Source organism: Pinus tabuliformis, chromosome 4_1 (genome assembly GCF_031772625.1).
Source record: "Pinus tabuliformis cultivar Carrire ecotype Pingquan chromosome 4_1, CPIR1, whole genome shotgun sequence".
NCBI classification, from domain to species: Eukaryota; Viridiplantae; Streptophyta; class Pinopsida; order Pinales; family Pinaceae; genus Pinus; species Pinus tabuliformis.
In genome coordinates this window covers 583,426,208-583,446,151 of record NC_142303.1, presented here as the reverse complement: position 1 = coordinate 583,446,151, position 19,944 = coordinate 583,426,208, and the positions used below count along the sequence as shown (strand labels likewise).

At 36.0% G+C, this 19,944-nt stretch overlaps 1 protein-coding gene across 1 annotated transcript; it reads right to left on the bottom strand.

The window, feature by feature from the left end:
* Positions 1-14,512: 14,512 nt before the first annotated feature.
* LOC149177303 (heavy metal-associated isoprenylated plant protein 39-like) lies at positions 14,513-15,943 on the bottom strand. Its single transcript, XM_089423377.1, has 3 exons — positions 15,762-15,943; positions 15,574-15,649; positions 14,513-15,271 (listed from the first exon to the last, which is right to left on the bottom strand). The coding sequence occupies exons 1-3, from the start codon at positions 15,765-15,767 to the stop codon at positions 15,057-15,059; spliced, it is 297 nt and encodes a 98-aa protein (XP_089279503.1). The 5' UTR covers positions 15,768-15,943; the 3' UTR covers positions 14,513-15,056.
* Between the last annotated feature and the right edge of the window lie 4,001 nt (positions 15,944-19,944).

Sequence of the window (19,944 nt, the reverse complement as noted above, 5' to 3'; positions counted from 1 at the left end):
ATTATTATTTTATTTCCTTCTCATTAAGAAAATTCATTGACAAAGAAACTCCATGCAAACTAAAATAGCGGCTAAAGCCACCCAAAAAAATCCAGCACTAACAATAACAGAGTTTACCACCAATGATATTTTAAAAACTTAATATAAAAAAATAAAAAGATAAAGAATATTTGGTAGTAAATTTTATTGATAATCATATATTTTGAACATCTATAAAAAAAAATAAAAAGATAAAGAATATTTGGTAGTAAATTTTATTGATAATCATATATTTTGAACATCTAAAACTGTTATCTTTGTTTGTTTCGTAATATGTATTTGTATTAATTTAGATTTATTTTAAATCTCAATTTATTAAACATTAATTAGATTAAATTCTTCGATATATATGATGTATTAATTTTTTCATATTAAATACTAAATTAATTACACAAATTTGATCTTTCTCTATATTTATAGTAAATCTAGTTTTAAAATTGATCTAATTTATATGTATTTAGTTAATTTGTTTAGTTTTTAATATATTATTGATATCTTTCTTATACTGAATTATAAGGCATGTGCAATTTGCCCATCTTTTATTATTTTAATTATTAAGTCATTGAAATATTGGTTGATTATGAAGTAACTATATATATTATTTGAAATCCACATTATTTTAGATATAACTAAAAATTATGATTTTTAAAAATCTATACAAGGTTTTTGGTAAAATTGATTAGGAAAAATGCCCAAAAAGAGTAATTTCATCTATTAGTTAGACTATGCTTATTTTTATTATATATAATATTTTTGTAAATTTAAGATTTTATTTTATGTCAATAATTATTATATGTTTATTATGATATAAATATTTTTTCTTTAATATCGGTGATGATTGTTAACATTGATAAAATAAAAATTATTCTAAGTAAATTCAAAGTGATTACTTATGTTTAATTTCATGTATGAAAATAATGACATAGAGAAGTGACTTCATACAAATATCTCTGATCGACATCACAAGCTTAATTAGAACTATAATATTGAGAATGTGATCAATGAAGAGTGGAACACTTACTATAGATCTAAAAATAGGTGTAAATCAATGGACCTTTGGTTATAGCATATCAATAAACTTCTTTTTGAAATTCTCATTACTCGTCTTATCTTATATGGTTGGGAAGTTTGGTACTGTAACATCTCTAAAAGAATACTAAAAAAAATAAAGCAAATTCAAAAGTGTTTTATAACTTATATATTCAAAATTAAACACAATTCACCATATCATATCTGTCACGCCCCTATCTTGGTGGTAGTCTTTCAACCACACATAGGCGTATGCGGCACCGCCGTACTTTTTCTTTTGACCAATACTAGAGTAGACGGTCTACGTCTACTTTAACACTTAATCAATTTTCCAAACAAGTGTTCACAATAATGCAGTGAAATAATTTTTCAACGATTATCTTTATGCAGCGGAAATCATATCAAGACAAGTATAACACATTTATACTTGGGAGGGGAAACTCCCGTAAAGTCTACCCGGTCAATTTATAAATAAGCTTCAATAATATACAAGTGTACAAGTTTACAACCAAGTCGTGCAGCCAACCATTCAACTTGCACACTTGGACAGTTTACCAAAATTCATGCCTCAACCGTGCAGTTGCTGTTGCGGTTGCCCGCACTACCGAAAACCCCAACTTAAGTTTCGGCACAACTCATGCTGCCCATCGTTTAACCTTACACAAATTCTGCACACTTCATTCAACTGTCGTATCGCACTACCGTGCTACCCGCTATACTCTGTGGCCTGCACTTATTGATACACCACACTCCACCCGAACCGTGTTGAAACCCGAACTTCCCGCTGAACTCTGCACATGACTGTTCAGACCACTAGTTGGTGCGGGCGCATGACCTACAAATAGTGTAGTATGCCCGACCCGATCTGTCATGCCAAACATTTTCAAAACGTTATCCGACCACTTGCAACCTCACCCTTCGGCCTTCCTTGCCCTGCGACCTTATTTGCTCGTCTTCCTCGGCTCCCCCTTCTCGCTTTTGTTTTCTTTGATGTTTATCAAGTCGAGTTCAATGATCCTCCAATGCTCTTAGCCATCTCTAATATATACGAGTGCCATCAGGTTATGGCATCTCCAAGTGTCGTGTCAATTCACCTCCCCATACGTCAGCCCAAGTGTACACTCATGCGTCGAGCTGCACATCACTAAGTATGTCAACCCAACCAAATATAACATGTCGCTACCCATTATAAGTTTGATGCCTTGGGTCAGCCTTGCCACCCGTTCATCCAACTCGCATTTCGACATCGCACATGGTCTCAACCTTCGCTCAGTCCAACGGTCGCACTATGGGTCACTCGTATCAAATGTGGGTGCACCCGACGACTCACCGTGTTGCCTAGCCTGGGTGTGTGCGCCCAAATGCCCAAATCGGGTCACCTGGCACGCTTGCTCGTCGTACACTCCCATCGCACAACTCGTCGCACTTCCTCATCGCACGACTCATCGCATATCCCCAACATCTACCTCCGAGTCGCCTTTAACCGCGATCCTTAGTTTTTCGACCCTCTCGAGCACTCGCCAACTCAAGGCCCTCACATCCTCCACCACTCTAGGAATTTTGTCATCCTCGACAACACCATCATCATCAATCTTTGCAAATTGTCGCTAGCTCCAACATCCATTGTCCATGCTACCCAACTCTGTTCATCATTGCATAAACCTCCATCAAGGTCTATATCTCCAAAAATCGGGAAAGTCTCCTCAATCCATCATCATCAACCACATTTGTCGCAACCTCAATGTTGCTCCATTGTGAAGAGCTAGCCCCTCCAACTCAAGCTACATGTCATCACGCTAACTCATATCATGTCGACTCATCATGTGTTGTTAAATAGAGAATCCATACAGGTGAAGATCGTTTTAGATAGAGGAGGAATGACCTGTTGAGGAGTTTTTTGAACCCAACGTTTCGGACTGCCAAGTGAGTCCATCATCAGGGGATGCGCAATAGATAATCTTCAATGTTAATGGTGTATCCAAGAGCTAAGATTAGGGTGTATATATATAGGTTATTAAGGAGAGAAGTGAGAAATTGGGTCGGCCAATGTATTTTATTTATTTATTTATATAATTTTTTTATTTTTTTTTTAAATTAATAAGTTAGAAAAGAGGATTGATTAATTAATTTAATAAAAGGATAGATAGGTTAATTTAATTAGTTTTATATTTTATAGGTTTAATTATTATATTTATTAAATTATTTATATATTAATTATTTTGTTTAAAATAATTAATTATTTAGTTATTTATTATTTATTAAATTAATATTGCTTTTAATTAATTAAAATCAATAAAAATTAATTAATTAAAAACAATAATACTTGGGGGGGGATGTTATTATGATTGAAATATTATTGATTTTAATTAATTAAAATTAATTTATTAAAATCAATAATCATAAGGGTTAATATGAGGGGGATTATTATTTTTATTCAAAGAGATTGACTGAAAGGGTTAATAAGGTGGGGGGGGGGGGATTATTGTGTTTTCATCATGTGAAATATCTGCCATGATACTCCATCCCAACACAACATATCTTGGTCATCCCTTGATACATCTCTGACATATCTCAGTGCAATGCTAGCACCCATGGCTCAAACTAATCGGGTGATCAGTCCAACTGTCATGTCCAAATCCACGAGAATGCTCCTTCTCATGCCACCATTGGTCATTTCTCTCAGCATCCTATCACAATCTAAATCAAGAATCCATCCCAATTGTAAAATAAGCCATGCTCAAGTCCATGAAGTAATCCATCATTGCATCTGAAACATGTTTCCATCAATTCTAATGTCCATGTGTTGCTCTAGGTGATGTCCCAACAACCACATCCATCCAAGCATCATCAAAATGTGTAGGAGAGAGGCCTTATCATTGAAGGCCCCTCTGTCAAGGTGGTGTAGTCCTCCTCATCATCAAGGCACTGCACACACCCACCTCCTGAGAAGGGCCATGAATTTGCCTCCCTGGCTCTCATCCACCCATGTATCCGACTGATGTTGCGTCCTCAAGTACTCATGCACAACAACAATCTCCTCATGTGTACATCCAAGCTTCCCAAGCTTGTCCTTCGTCAACTGAAAGTCATATATGCCCATAGCATACTTGAAAAAATCCACAATGCCAGTTGGATCTCTACCTGCATAATCTTCCCCAACCACTACTTTAGAAGAAGTACTCGGACTTCCCCTCTCATAAACAACTATGGTGAAGTCTCTCAGTAATCGATGCACCTGTCATACTCCTCAAGTTATGTGGAACTGTCCTCCCACCACTATCTTTCTTCCTAGCTCTCGCAACAAAATCAATCATCCTCTTCTCCTTCATTGCTTGAGTCATACATCCAAGTTCCCTTTGCTCCACATAGTCATGCTTCACATCAAGGTCCTTTGGATACAAAGTCATCGAAGCAATCCTTGGTTGATATCCCAAGCGACTCTTCCTTGTCATAAGAACAATCATGGTTTACCCTCCAGCTGTAATCAAGAGTATGTCACGGTCCACCATTGGTATGGCTTGTGTAGTTATCAAGAAGTCCTGCCCCAACACCATAGCATGATCATCCATATCAATCACCCTCAAATCCAACCTGCCAAACCACAAACCCACTCTCACTTGTGTGTTCTTCAAAACACCTATCACAACTTTCATGGTAGAGTTTATAGCTTTGAAAGCACTCAACTCTCTTTCCAATTCAACTTTCTTCCCAAAAGATGTTGTTGCCTTCCTGCTAAGGAAACTATGTGTATCCATTGTATCAACCAATGTAGCAAATTTCTTGTCATGTACGGTTACCTGCACAAAACTCAACCTCAAGGAGTCTCCATCCTTTGTAGGCTTTATCTTGTGTCTTAACTTAGCAACCTTCTTCAACAGTTCGACCTCATAAGGGTCTTTTGACTTGCGCCTCGACCTGACCATCCTCTTAAGGTAAGAAATCTCCCCTTTTGGTTTATCTGAGCAATCCGATCCTAGTCGGGCTTGAGTTCCATCAAGAATCTCCTTCATCGCATCATGCTCAAGTGCACCTACTTCGCACACATTGACCTCCTCCACTCGAAGTGACCCAAACATTTGTATATCATCTTGCATGGTCTGGTAATAAGTTCCAAGTTTGCCAATGTAATCAAGCTCAACTTCTTCTATAACAATGGTTTACGGTCAAGAAAGTCCCTCTTGATCTCATCCTCAAGTCCCTTGACTTTAGCCTGCAACATGGTACTTCTCTCCCTTAAGCGAACTCGTTCATCCATGAGTTCTTTGAGTTTTCGGTCACCCAGTTGTATCTTCTCCTCAAGTTCAGCAAACTTGCCATGAAGATTATCCAAGTCCTTCTGAACCTTCACTATCCCATCTCCAATGTGTCCCAAGAGTTCCCACTCTCGCACAAGAGCCTCGTAGTGTTGTTTCTTCTTGTCATTCCAATAACCTGTAATTTCATCAAGCTTTTGAAAAGCTCCCTCTGCCATCTTCCTTCGTTCATCTTTGGCCAAGCTCAATGCTTCACCACATGCTTCACTTTTCCTCTATATTACATTAATCTTTCTCTATATTTATAATAAATCTAGTTTTAAAATTGATCTAATTTATATGTATTTAGTTAATTTGTTTAATTTTTAATATATTATTTATATCTTTCTTATACTGAAGTATAAAGCACCTGCAATTTGCCCATCTTTTATTATTTTTATTATTAAGTCATTGAAATATTGGTTGATTATAAAGTAACTATTAAAACTATATATATTATTTGAAATCCACATTATTTTAGATATATTAGATATGAAAAGATGTCAAAGAAATTTAGGTTTAAATTTAGCACCGTGAAAGTCTTCTCAGACATTCAAAAATTGCAAATTAAATAGCTAAAAATTATGATTTTTAAAAATCTATACAGGGTTTTTGGTACAATTGACCAGGAAAAATGCCCCAAAAAAGAGTAATTTCATCTAATAGTTAGACTATGCTTATTTTTATTATATATAATATTTTTGTAAACTTGAGATTTTATTTTATTTCAATAATTATTATATGTTTATTATGATATAAATATTTTTCTTTAATATCGGTGATGATTGTTAACATTGATAAAATAAAAACTATTCTAAGTAAATTCAAAATGATTGCTTATGTTTAATTTCATGTATGAAAATAATGGCATCGAGAAGTGACTTCTTACAGATATCTTTGATCTCCATCACAAGCTTAACTAGAACTATAATATTGAGAATGAGATAAATGAAGAGTGGAACAATTATTATAGATCTAAAAATAGTTGTAAATCAATGGAGCTTTCGTTATAGGATATCAATAAACTTCTTTTTGAAATTCTCATTACTGATGTTATCTTATATGGTTGGGAAGTTTGGTACTGTAACATCTCTAAAAGTATAGTGAAAAAAATAAAGCAAATTCAAAAGTGTTTTATAACTTATATATTCAAAATTAAACACAATTCACCATATCCTATCTATCACACCCCTATCCTGGTGGTAGTCTTTCAGCCACGCATAGGCAGGTGTGGCATCGCTGTACTTTTTCTTTCCACCAATATTAGAGTACGCGGTCTACACCTACTTCAATACTTAATTAAATTTCCAAACAAGTGTTCACAATAATGCAGCAGAATAACTTTTCAACAAATATCTTCTTCAATTATCTTTATGCAACGGAAATCATATTAAGACAAGTATAACACATTTATACTTGGGAGGGGAAACTCCGGTAAAGTCTGCTCGATCAGTTTATAAATAAAATTCAATAATATGCAAGTGTACAAGTTTACAACCAAGTCGTGTAGCCAACCGTTTGGTTTGCACACTTGGAAAAGTTACCAAAATCTGTGCCTCAATCGTTCAGTTGATGTTGTCATTGCATGCACTACCGGAAACCCCAACTTAAGCTTCGACACAACTCGTTTTGCCCATTGTTCAGCCTTACCCAAATTCTGCACACTCCGTTCAACGTCGTTTCGCACTACCGTGTTTCCTGTTATACTCTGTGACCTACACTTAGGGATACACCAAACTTCGCTTGAACTGTGTTGAAACTCAAAATTCCAGTCAAACTCTGCACACGACTGTTAAAACCCACCCATCGACGCGGATGCATGACCTGCACACAGTATAGTGCGCCCGACCCAACCCATCATGCCAAAATCTTCCAAAACACTATCCGACCACTTGCAACCTCGACCTTCGACCTTCCTTGCCCCGCGAACTTCTTCGCTCGTCTTCCTCAGTTCCCTCTTCTCACTTTTGTTTTCTGCGATGTGTATCAAGCCAAGTTCGATGATCCTCCAATGCTCTCGGTCATCTCTAATATATACAAGTACCATCGGGTTATGGCATCTCCAAGTGTCGTGTCACTTCACCTCCCCACACATCAGCCCAAGTGTACACTCATGCGTCGGCTTGCACATCACTAAGTATGTTGGCCCAACCAACTATAACATGTCGCTTCTCGTTAGAAGTTTTCTGCCTCAGGTCGGCCTTGCTACCTATTCATCCAACTCGCATCACGACATTGCACATGGTCTCAACCTTCGATCAGTCCATCGGTCGCACTATGGGTCGCCCGTATCAAATATGGGAGAGCTTGACTGCTCACCGTATCACCTTGCCCATGGGTGCCTCACCTGGGCACACGCCCGCCAAAATGCCCAACTCGGGTCCCCTGGCATGCTTGCTTGTCGCACACTCCCATTGCATAACTCGTTGCACTTCATCATCGCACAACTCGTCGCATATCCTCGACACCTACCTTTGAGTCGCCTTTAACTGCGATCGTCGGTTTTTCAACCCCCTCGAGTGTTCGCCAACTCGAGGCCCTAACATCCTTCACCACTCTAGAAATGTTGTCATCCTCGACAACACCATCATCATCAATCTTTGCAAAGTGTCACTAGCTCCAACATCCACTTTCCATGCTACCCAACTCTACTCATCATCACATAAACCTCCATCAAGGTCTATATCTCCAAAAACCGAGAAAGTCTCCTCAATCCATGATCATCAACCACATCTGTTGCAACCTCCATGTTGCTCCACTGTGAAGAGGCTGGCCCCTCTAACTCAAGCTACATGTCATCACAACAACACATATCATGTTGACTCATCATGTGTTGTCATCAATAATACTCCATCCCAACACAACATATCTCGGTTATCCCTCGATACATATTTGACATAGCTCGATGCAATGCTAGCCCCCATGGCTTGAGCTAGTCGAGTGATCAGTCCAACTGTCACGTCCAAATCCACGAGAATGCTCCTTCTCATTCCATTGTTGGTCGTTTCTATCAGCATCCTGTCACAATCTCAACTCAATCAAGAATCCATCCCAAGTGTAAAATAAGCCATGCTCATGTCCATGAAGTAATCCATTATCTCATCTACAACATGCTGCCATCAATATTAATGTCCATGTGCTACTTTAGGTAATGTCCCAACAACCACATTCATCCAAGCATCATCATAACGTGTAGGAGAGAGGCCTTGTCTCTGAAGGCCCCTTTGTCAGGGTGGTGTAGTCCTCCTCATCATCAAGGCACTACACACACCCACCTCCAAAGGTTTATCATGTGAGAAGGGCAGGGAAGTTGCATGCTTGGCTCTCATCCACCCATGTATCTGACTGATGTTGCGTCCTCAAGTACTCATGCACAACAACAATCTCCTCATGTGTACATCCAAGCTTCCCAATCTTGTACTTCGTCAACTAAAAATCATATATGCCCATAGCATACCTAAAAAAGTCCACAATCCCAGTTGGATCTCTACTTGCATAATCTTCCCCAACCACTGCTTTAGAAGAAGTACTTGGACTTCCCCTCTCATCAACAACTACATGGTGAAGTCTCTCAGTAGAAGATGCCCTGTCATACTCCTCAAGATGTGTGGAATTTTCCTCCCATCACTATCTTTCTTCCTAGCTCTCGCAACAAAATCAATCATCCTCTTCTCCTTTGCTACTTGAGTCATACATCCAAGTTCCCTTTTCTCCACATAGTCATGCTTCACATCAGGGTCCTTTGGATACAAAGGCATCGAAGCAATCCTTGGTTCATATCCCAAGCGACTCTTCCTTGTCATCGAAACAATCGTGGTCTGCCCTCCAGCTGTAATCAAGAGTATGTCATGGTCACTATCGGTATGGCTTGTGCAACTATCAACAAGTCCTGCCCCAACACCATAACATGATCATCCATATTAATCACCCTCAAATCAACCTGCCAAACCACGAACCCACTCTTACTTATGTGTTCTTCAAAACACCTGTGACAACTTTCATGGTAGAGTTTTAGCTTTAAAAGCACTCAACTCTCTTTCCACTTCAAATTTCTTCCTAAAAGATGTTGTTTCCATCCTGCTAAGGAAACTATGTGTAGCCCTCTTATCAACCAATGCAACAAATTTCTTGCCATGTATGATTACCTGCACAAAACGCAACCTCATGGAGTCTCCATCTTTTGTAGGCTTAATCTTGCATCTTACCTCAACAACCTTCTTCAACAATTTGACCTCAGAGGGGTATTTCGACTTGCGTCTCGACGTGACCATCCTCTTAAGGTATGCAATCTCCCCTTTCAATTCATCCGAGCAATCCAATCCTGGTCTATCTTGAGTTCCATCAAGATTCTCCTTCATCGCATCCTACTCAAGTGCACCTACTCGGCACACATTGACCTCCCCCACTCGAAGTGACCCAACCATCCGCATATCATCTTGCATGGCCCGATAATAAGTTTCAAGTTTGTTAATGTAATCAAGTTCAAATTCTTCCATAACAATGGGTTTACGATCAAGAAAGTCCCTCTTGATCTCATCCTCAAGTCCGTTGACTTTAGCCTGCAACATGGTGCTTCTCTCCCTTAAGCGAACTCATTCATCCATGAGTTTTTGGTCACCCTGTTGTATCTTCTCATCAAGTTCATCAAGTTCAACATACCTGCCATGAATATTATCCAAGTCCTTTCGCACCTTCACTATCCCATCTCCAATGTGCCCCGAGAGTTCCAACTGTTGCACAAGAGCCTCATAGTGTTGCTACTTCTTGTCCTTCCAATAACCTGTCATGTCATCAAGCTTTTGAAAAGACCCCTCTGCCATCTTTCTCCATTTAGCTTGGCCCAAGCTCAATGCTTCACCACTTGCTTGACTTTTCATCAAATCAAAGTTCCAAAGCTTCAATACCAATTGCATCCCTGTCGTTGTATCCATGCTTCACAATTTTCAATATTCAAATCAAAGCCCTACAGAAAGTGGGCTTTGATACCATCTGTCACGCCCCTATCCTAGTGGTAGTCTTTCAACCACACATAGGCGGGTGTGGCATCGCCATACTTTTTCTTTTCACTAATACTAGAGTACATGGTCTACGCCTACTTCAACACTTAGTCAATTTTCCAAACAAGTGTTCACAATAATGCAACAAAATAACTTTTCAACAATTATCTTTATGCAACGGAAATCATATCAAGACAAGTATTACACATTTATATTTGGGAGGAGCAAATCCTGTAAATTTTCCCCGATCAATTTATAAATAAAATTCAATAATATACAAGTGCACAAGTTTACAACCAAGTCGTGTAGCCAACTGTTCGACTTGCACACTTGGAAAATTTACCAAAATCCGTGCCTCAACCGTGTAGTTGTTATTGTCGTTTCCCGCACTACTAGAAACCCCTACTTAAGCTTTGACGCAACTCGTGATGCCCATCGTTCAGCCTTACCAGAATTCTGCACACTCCGTTCAACAATCTTATCGCACTATCGTGCTACCCGCTATACTCTACGACCTGCACTTAGCTATATACCATACTCCGCTTGAGCCGTGTTGAAACACGAACTGCTTGCCGAACTCTACACATGACTGTTCAGACCCACCCGTCAACGTGGACGCATGACCTGCACACAGTGCGGTCTGCCCGACCCGACCCTTCGTGCCAAACTCTGCTGAAATGCTATCTGACCACTTGCAACCTCGGCCTTCGGCCTTCCTTGCCCCACAACCTTCTTTTCTCATCTTCCTTGGCTCCCCCTTCTTGCTTTTGTTTTCTACGATGTGTATCAAGCTGAGTTCGATGATCCTCCAATGCTCTCGGCCATCTCTAATATATATGAGTGCCATCGGGTTATGGCATCTCCAAGTGTCGTGTCACTTCACCTCCCCACAAGTCGACCCAAGTGTACACTCATGTGTCGGCTGCACATCACTAAGTATGTCAGCCCAACCAAATATAACATGTCGTTGCCCGTTATACGTTTGCTGCCTCAGGTCGGCCTTGCCACTCGTTCATCCAACTCGCATCACGACATCGCACATGGTCTCAACCTTTGCTTGGTCCACCGGTCGCCCGTATCAAATGTGTGTGCGCCTGATCGCTCACCTTGTTGCCTCACCCATGGGTACCTCGCCCGGGCACGCACCCACCTGACATGCTTGCCCGTCACACACTCCCATCACACAACTCGCCGCACTTCCTCACCGAACGACTCATCGCATATCCCCGACATCTACCTCTAAGTCACCTTTAACCACGATCATCAATTTTTCAACCCTCTCGGTCACTTGCCAAATCGAGGCCCTGATACTATACTTTTCATAAAAGTGATACTTTCCTACATTGAGAGCATAACTACGAAAAGGCATTTAATGTACAAAAATGAAGTAAACAACATGGAAGACAAGAGGCTTCTTAACATTGTTTCAAACACCATCCAAAATCATTGATGGCTCAAGCAAGGTTCACATAAAGGATGAAGTCATTTTGCAAAATCTACTAATATTAAAAATATTATTACAATTATATTTAAGAAGAAATTTTGGTGTGATAAAAAAATAGAATACAAAAGAAAATTATGATCCTATGAAGAGATGATCAACCTTAATCTAAAAGGTCAAAAGTATCTCTTTATTTTGACTAGTGTAAAGAATAAAATCAACATTGTTAAAATAAGAACACACACTTATCGGGCAATTCCTAAAACAATTTACATCAAAAGAATTTGACATCTTTGTGACACTAAAATGGTTAAAAATGAGAATTCCTTAAACAATCTACATAAAAAGAATTTGACATCTTTGTGTCACTAAAATGGTTAGAAATGAAAAAGACGTTCTCTAAAATATCTTCAATACATCCATATTAAATTACAATTTCAAAATAATTGCTCCATCACTAACCTTTATAACTGTTTAAATTATCAAAGTTATAATTCTTTAAAGATATATATTTAAAAAAAAAATTAAATACAAAAATATTTTTTTTTTCTTAAAAATCTCAATAAATATTAATTATCACCATTATTATTATTTATTTTAAAATATTAATTTTTATTAGTTTTTTTTGGCATGTTATCTTAAAATCTATGTTAATAAATATAATAAATATTACTGATTTTAAATAGTTATCTCATAAACTTGTCTATATGTTTTGAAATTTTGAATTTTAATGGAAAATATCACTTCCGGTCTTTAGTCAAACTTATTTTACTTTCAAAACAAAATGTTTAGTTTTTCCAAACTTTTATTATGATTTATTTTTGTGAAATTTTAATAAAAAATATTATTTATTTTTATTAAGGCAAATTGTTTCGTAGTAAATTTAGTTTTTTCAAATTTTTTTTTTTGTAACCTTCGGTGGGACCCTCTCATTTTTACAACTTCTCATTTTTACAACCTCCACAGGATTCAAACTTGGCTGGGCTGTGTGAAAGCCATCCGCCCCAACCATTACATCATGCACGTCATGTGCTTCTCTTTGGAAATTTATGATTTGAACACAGCTAGTTTTTTCAAAATTTTATTATTATTTCTATTGGTTTTTTTATTTTTTTAATTGTAAAGAGCAAATCAATTAAATAAATTGAACAAAAGCTTAAAACAGAGATTATATATTCTGAAATGTGATTTGAGAAAAAAACAAGTTTGAAGTATTTTTTTGGCTTAAAAAATGGAATTAAAACACAACCTGCATTGGTAATGTGAAGTTTTTTTTTAAATAATTTATTAGTGGTATATGCTTTTTGTATGGCATTATTTTATTGCATATATTTTATCCAATGCATCTTTTTGTCCTAGGGTTTTGTTTATTATTTGTGTAACATGCGATTTGGAATAAAGATTAGAGATCTTAGATTAGAAGTTATTTTTAGTATAATTATAATTCTGGTTGAAAGAACAAACTGCAAGATTGAATGGTTCTACATATGATGGCATAACAAAAATTTGGCACATTCTCAAGCTAATTTGGCTACCTAATTAGGAAAAAATGATTGTTTTTAATGAATGGACAACTTGTCAACAAGCCAATTCCCTAATTCTGAAAGTCTGAATCCCTTTTTATATTTAGTAAATCTTTACATAAAAAAGGTATTTTGAATAGTTTTAAAATTGTAAATCATGAATACCAAGTTATTATAACACTTATGCATGAAGAAGATTAATTATTTATTTATATAACCTATTTGTATACTTTTGCTACAACCTTTTATATAAATAATATTCACTTATTTTTATATATTTATTAATTATTATTTATTAAATATTTATAAAAATAAATATGGTGGATAATTTTGAAATTATAAATCATGAATAATAAATTATTATAACTTCTATGTTAAAAAGATTATCATCTTATATAACCCATTTGTATACTTTTGCCACAACCTTTTATATAAATAACATTAACCCATTTTTTGAAAAAATGATGATTTTTTTTTTTTTCACGGAAATGTGTTTTCCTAGTAGCACTTTGAATGGTTTTTGCCTGCTGTAAATTCCTATAGCATTCAGCATGATTGATTACTCCTGACTTTAGAATTCAGCATGATTGATTACTCCTAAATTTAAAAGGACTGTGATTACAGGAAAATATATATTTTGAAAATCTCAAAGAACTGGAATATTTAAAATATATATATATATATATATATCCAAATTATAAAACCTAATGTAAAAGAATAACCAAATCAAATTCTTTGAGATTTGATTTGGCATCAAAACTTGGATTGTTGACTGTGTTTTGGACAGAGCAAACTTTTGTGCAGTAAATTGTATCATTTACATAGTGATACACTTTGGAAACCCTTTATTTTTTAGACCTTAGTTGAAAGCACAGTCTTGGAGTTATTTTACTGTGATACTCTTTGAAATACCTTTTTGCACACATTGGATGGAAATCTGAAAAAGTTTTGAGCATATTTCTTTAAGACATTTTGAGGCCTTGCTACATTGGAGCAATTGAAGACATTATACATCTCTGAAGTTTTCTTCTTGAAATCAAATTCTTTGAGATGGTAACCACTGTAGATCCTGTGATACAGTGAACTCATTCAATGAATTCAAAGATCATATCTTTTCAATGGGTTACATATGTAACAGAGATGTATTGTAGTTTTCTTCCTGAAATCAAATTCTTTGAGATGGTAACGACTGTAGATGCTGTGATACAGTGAACTCATTCAATGAATTCAAAGATAATATCTGTTCAATGGGTTACACATGTAACAGAAACTTGATAGAATTTCTGTTCTAATTCCCTGTTGTCAAAGGCCAGAAGCTTCAGATGAAGCCTTTTCACTTCAAACAAAGACATAAACTCGCGAGAATTTCTGTTCTAATTCCCTGTTGTCCAAGGCCAGAAGTTAGATGAAGCCTTTTCACTTCAAACTTGGATTTTGATTTTTTTGAGCAAATAGATTATATCATGTTTTCAGTTTTTAAATAAAATATTAACGAAATCTTGAATGTCACAATTTACCTCGTACGTTTTATAACAAGATAATGGCTAATTGAACAGCCCGGTGAAATAACACATATACCATAACATGTTATATACACAAAGAAAAACAAAGATTCTCTGGGTCTCCGGAAGGGCTGGGAAGAGATACTGAAACAGAGATCAACAGATAGTGCATGTATTGGAATTATACTCATCCTTAACGACTTCATAAGGGTAAGGCCCATAACTGCTTGAATTCACATACACAATTCTTGGAGGCTCCCCTTTTTCTCCTCCTTCTTCCCACCTTCCTTCTTCTCGCCCTCTGCCTTTTTCTCTTCTTTTGCGGGACCCAGGCTCAGTAGCTCTGTGTATCCGAATTTCCTCAGTTTCATTGTGACATCCACAGGATCTGCATCCCCCATGACAGTTATCTTCTTCTCCTTCATATCCACTGCAAAGGACTCTACCCCTGAAATCAAATATCGTTCCTTTGTTTATTAGCTCTCAAATCCATTTAATGGTAAGCAAAACCCCTGGATTGATTAATTGAATGAATTTTGTAGGTTGGAAGCTTGGATTTACCAGTCTTCATGTTGGATTGTCTGTGTTTTAGAATTTGTAAGGGATCCATCTTCAGAACAGAAAAAGTTTTTTGGTTTTCATGATGGATATTCGAAAAATAGACCAACAAAGTGAGGACGGTGGTAAATCGAAGCTTCCAACCTACAAATTCGAACCACAAAATTTTGAAAACCATTGAATAAATTTTACCTTCAACTCCCGCAACCGTCTGCATAACCCTTCTCTTACATTTTTCCTCCTCGATAGTCACTTTCAGCACCATTTTCTGCAAATCAAACACATGGGCCACCATCATCAATCAATGGGTTTAGTAATTCAAGACAAACAGAGCCTTGAGCAGTTGATTTTGCTTGAACAGAGAAAAAGTAGTAGCATACCTTCATATTTGACAAGGAAATAGCAGCCTTCTAAAACTCTCTCTGTGATATATGCAGAAGCGAAGAAGCAGAGTATAATACAAATTGGTACAGGGAGCCTTGTAATATATCTTCTTAATGAAGACCCTAATGAAGGACCAACGAGATACAAATTGATCAGGAATGACAGTGTGCCTTGACTTCATTAAGAAGCTAACTCAAATCATTAATATGATGTGTGCTTTGACTTCCTGTTTAAGATGAAACCAGGGTAAAACTGGCCAGGCTGGTAAAATTTTGACGGGCTTCAAGACCTGATGAAAACCTATGGTGCCCTTCATTTCACAATTATTGTCAAAATGGTATAATTTCTAGATTCAATGTATATAAACATAGTGTAACATGGGAAAGCTACTCTACAGACAAATGTTTTTGGAGTGACCTTCTATTTTTTTTGTGATGTTTGTATGAACACTTCACTCACCATCCAACAATAAGTTGAATGAGATGTTGAGAGGAGACCAATGTTTTTGGAGTGGAATTGTTATTTTTCATGATGTTGTGGATGAGATTTCACTTATTATTATTATTTTTATAAAGACACATATTATCAAGGATAGAAAGTTGAATGAAATGATGAGGGGACAGAAAAAACAAATTCATTCTGTAAAAGTTTGAAGGAAAAGCTAATGAATAAAATAAAAATAAAGAACATAATAGTTAATCAGAGCTACAAAGCAGTTAGTATTTGCTGCTTAGCTTAAGTATAACTTAATTAAACTAAAAAATTATAGAGACAAAAATTTCATTACAAAAATAAAACAACTAATAAAATGTTGCATTGTTGAATGTTATGACCAAAAATTAAGAAATATGATTAATTAATATTATTTATATTAACATATATATACTTTAATATATATTTATGTGCTTTATATATACAGCTTGACCGGGCCTAAAACAACAAATAAAATGTTGCATTGTTGAATGTTATGACCAAAAATTAAGAAATATGATTAATTAATATTATTTATATTAACATATATACTTTAATATATATTTATGTGCTTTATATATACAGCTTGACCGGGCCTAATGGTTAAGAGCACGTGTTTCCTTCTAAGAGAGGGGTAGAGTATGTATGCCTTCGTAGATTTAGTAGTCAAATCCCTGTCCCACAAACAAAAAGCTCTCATACGCCAATTTGATGTCAAAACAAAACTAAACCGATAATACCATGCCCGGAGCAAATATGCTAAGCTAGAAAAATCCAAAAATATTATAATTTAGTTAATTAATTAGAAGAACTAGTCCAATTTTCAATATTTTACAATTGCAAAATTACATCATGAAAGCAAAAAAAACCACAAAACTATCTATTTTCAATCTTATAAAATGCCATAACTGTCAATTTGCAATCTTATACAAATTGCATCATCATATTTGTAGAGTCATTGCTCACTGAATAATTACAGGCCGCCTTGGTCAACCATGACCAAGCAGCCTTGCACACCAAGCATTCCAAATGAGGCCCGGCCAATGGAATACTTTAATACTAAAATGCCATATATAGCAAAAAAGAAAGTTCTTTTTCAATATTAAAACTAATTTCCTTTTAGTAACGTACAACGTCAAAGTTATAGCCACGTTAAAGATTTTTTGACATTAATAATTTAGCAGATTTTAAAATCTTTGTTGGCATTAATGATTTTTTCTTAAGTTGGTAAGGTACGAGATCAAAGATATTGCACTTTAAAGACTAAATCTTTCCCATCACAAATTCCAAATGAAGATTTTCAAACTTAGTCCACCATTTTTTTAGCAGACCTTTTAATCTTTGTCGACATTAATGAAATAAAAAATTAAAGAATATCAGGTAATTAGATATTTTGAACATCTAAAACTATTATCTTTGTCCGTTACTTAATAGATATTTGTTTCAGTTTTGATTTATTTTAAACTTTAATTTATCTAGATACTAGATGGATCAATTTTTTTTTTATGGAATCAGATGTATTAATTTTTCGATATTAAATAAATTATATAAATTTAATCTTTCTCCATGTTTATAATAAATTTAGTTTATAGTTTTAAGATTAATCTAATATGTATGTACTTACATACTTAATTTGTTTCATTTTTAATATGTTAGTGATATCTTTGCTACAATAAATTATAAAGCACCTGCGATTTGCTCATCTTTTATATTTTTAATCATTAAGTTATTGACATATTAATTGATTATAAAGTAACTGTTAAAAATATGTATATTATTTGAAATCCGCATTACTTTAGATTTATTAGATAGGAAAAGATATCAAAGCAATTTAAGTTTAAATTTTTTAAAGGTTAAAAAGATTACGATTAAGTTGAATTATGTTAATTATTTATTTTATTTATTAACTTTTTATGTTATTGTTTTTAATTGATTAAATATGAGATGTTAAATTCTTTTTTCATATAATATTTAATCAATTAGACACGGGGACATTAAATTATTTCTCATTTACATTTATACATATCATTCACATCTTATCTATATTAAGATGTACAATGCACATTGTTTCTTTTAATACAATACATTATTTGATTGTGATAAAGGACTTCTTTCGTTTAATTGTGTAAATGATTTAATGGTTTTGTATCTTGCAAGTTTCCACATGAATAACTTTTTTTCTTGAACTTTGAAAAAGAGAAAATGTTATAAAGTTATGAACAACATCATTTATATTCCACTCGAATCAGTGGATAGGGAGGGAGCAGACCCTTGTACTCCCATCTGCTACTCTTCCCATTCCATACAAAAAATGGTAGTACAAGGGCAAGGGTAGATGGAAGTGCAAGGGAGACGATGGCTATGTGGAACCTCCCCATTAATGTATTGATGGTGAATCATTACACAAATTGGCACAAAACTTTGGTGAACATTGTCCATGCTTCTATGCAAGAGTGAATGTCGTGTGAGCATGAATCATGGCGGCGAATGCGGGGGAGAGGCTTTGCAACTTGATCTAGGGTTGGCGTTAGGGTTTTGACGTTGTGCACCATGGAGGGACACACAGGGGGGAGTGTTTCTCCCTCCTACAGTCAAGTAGTTACAGATAGAAGCAAGGATGCGAGAAAGCAGCGTTTCAAGAAACCTCTGGAGAAGGCAACAGAGGCAAGTAACATGGACATATTGAGAAGAAACAGACCTCATGAACATGAAGGAAATCAGCAGGAAGCTAGTAAGGAAAAGGAGAAAGGGGGTAGCAATCAAAATCCTACTTCCATAAGGACAACTAGGGTCTGCAAACCCAAGTCGAACATCATTCCTCGGGTCATCTTAAGCGACCCAACGCTACAAGCGCATAGGGATCATATGACAGAATATGCAGTCATATGAAAATTCATGGGGATATGGCCAACAAAGAGGGCGTTGCATGTATGGATAAGGAGCCACTAAAAACCAAAGGGGGAAATACACCTTCATCTGGGATCTAAGGGCTTATTCACAGTAGTATTCACAAGCCTAAAGGATAAAGACAGAGTGTTCGAAGGAGGGTCATATTTCTATGCTGCTGTAGGCCTCTACATGCGGCCATGGATGATGAACTTTGTTACATCGGTACCTGTATGGATCAGACTATACTCCCTTCCTCTGGATTATTGGCTACTGGAATATTTGAAAACAATAGGCAACAAAATGGGGCATTTTCTAAAGATCTCAGATGTGACACTAAAAGGAAAATACACCTTCTTCGCCCAGATATGTGTGGAAATGGACTTATCTGGAGCACTTCCGGACACGATAATTTTAGAAGTATATGATGAATAATGGGTGCAAGTGATGGACTATGAGCACATCCCATTTATGTGCCGCAAATTTCATGAGCGTGGGCATCTATATAGACACTGCCCAACAAACAACGTGGAGAGAAATGTGAAAACGACTGTGGATAAAAATCCTGAGGGTTTTACCAAGGTTGGGAGCAAAGGGAAAGGAGGAAAGAGGTCGCAAAAGAAGATCAATGAGGAAAGACAACCGAGCCACAATAGCTTTAAGATCCTAGAAGAAGAAGAAGGAAACAAAGAAACAAACCAGGAAATGGAGAACATTATCACTGAGAAGGAAAGGGATGACAGCATGGAAGATATCATAGAAAACAACCAGCAAAAGAATGATCTGCCAAGCATTATGGAGATAAATAGGGACCATGAGATG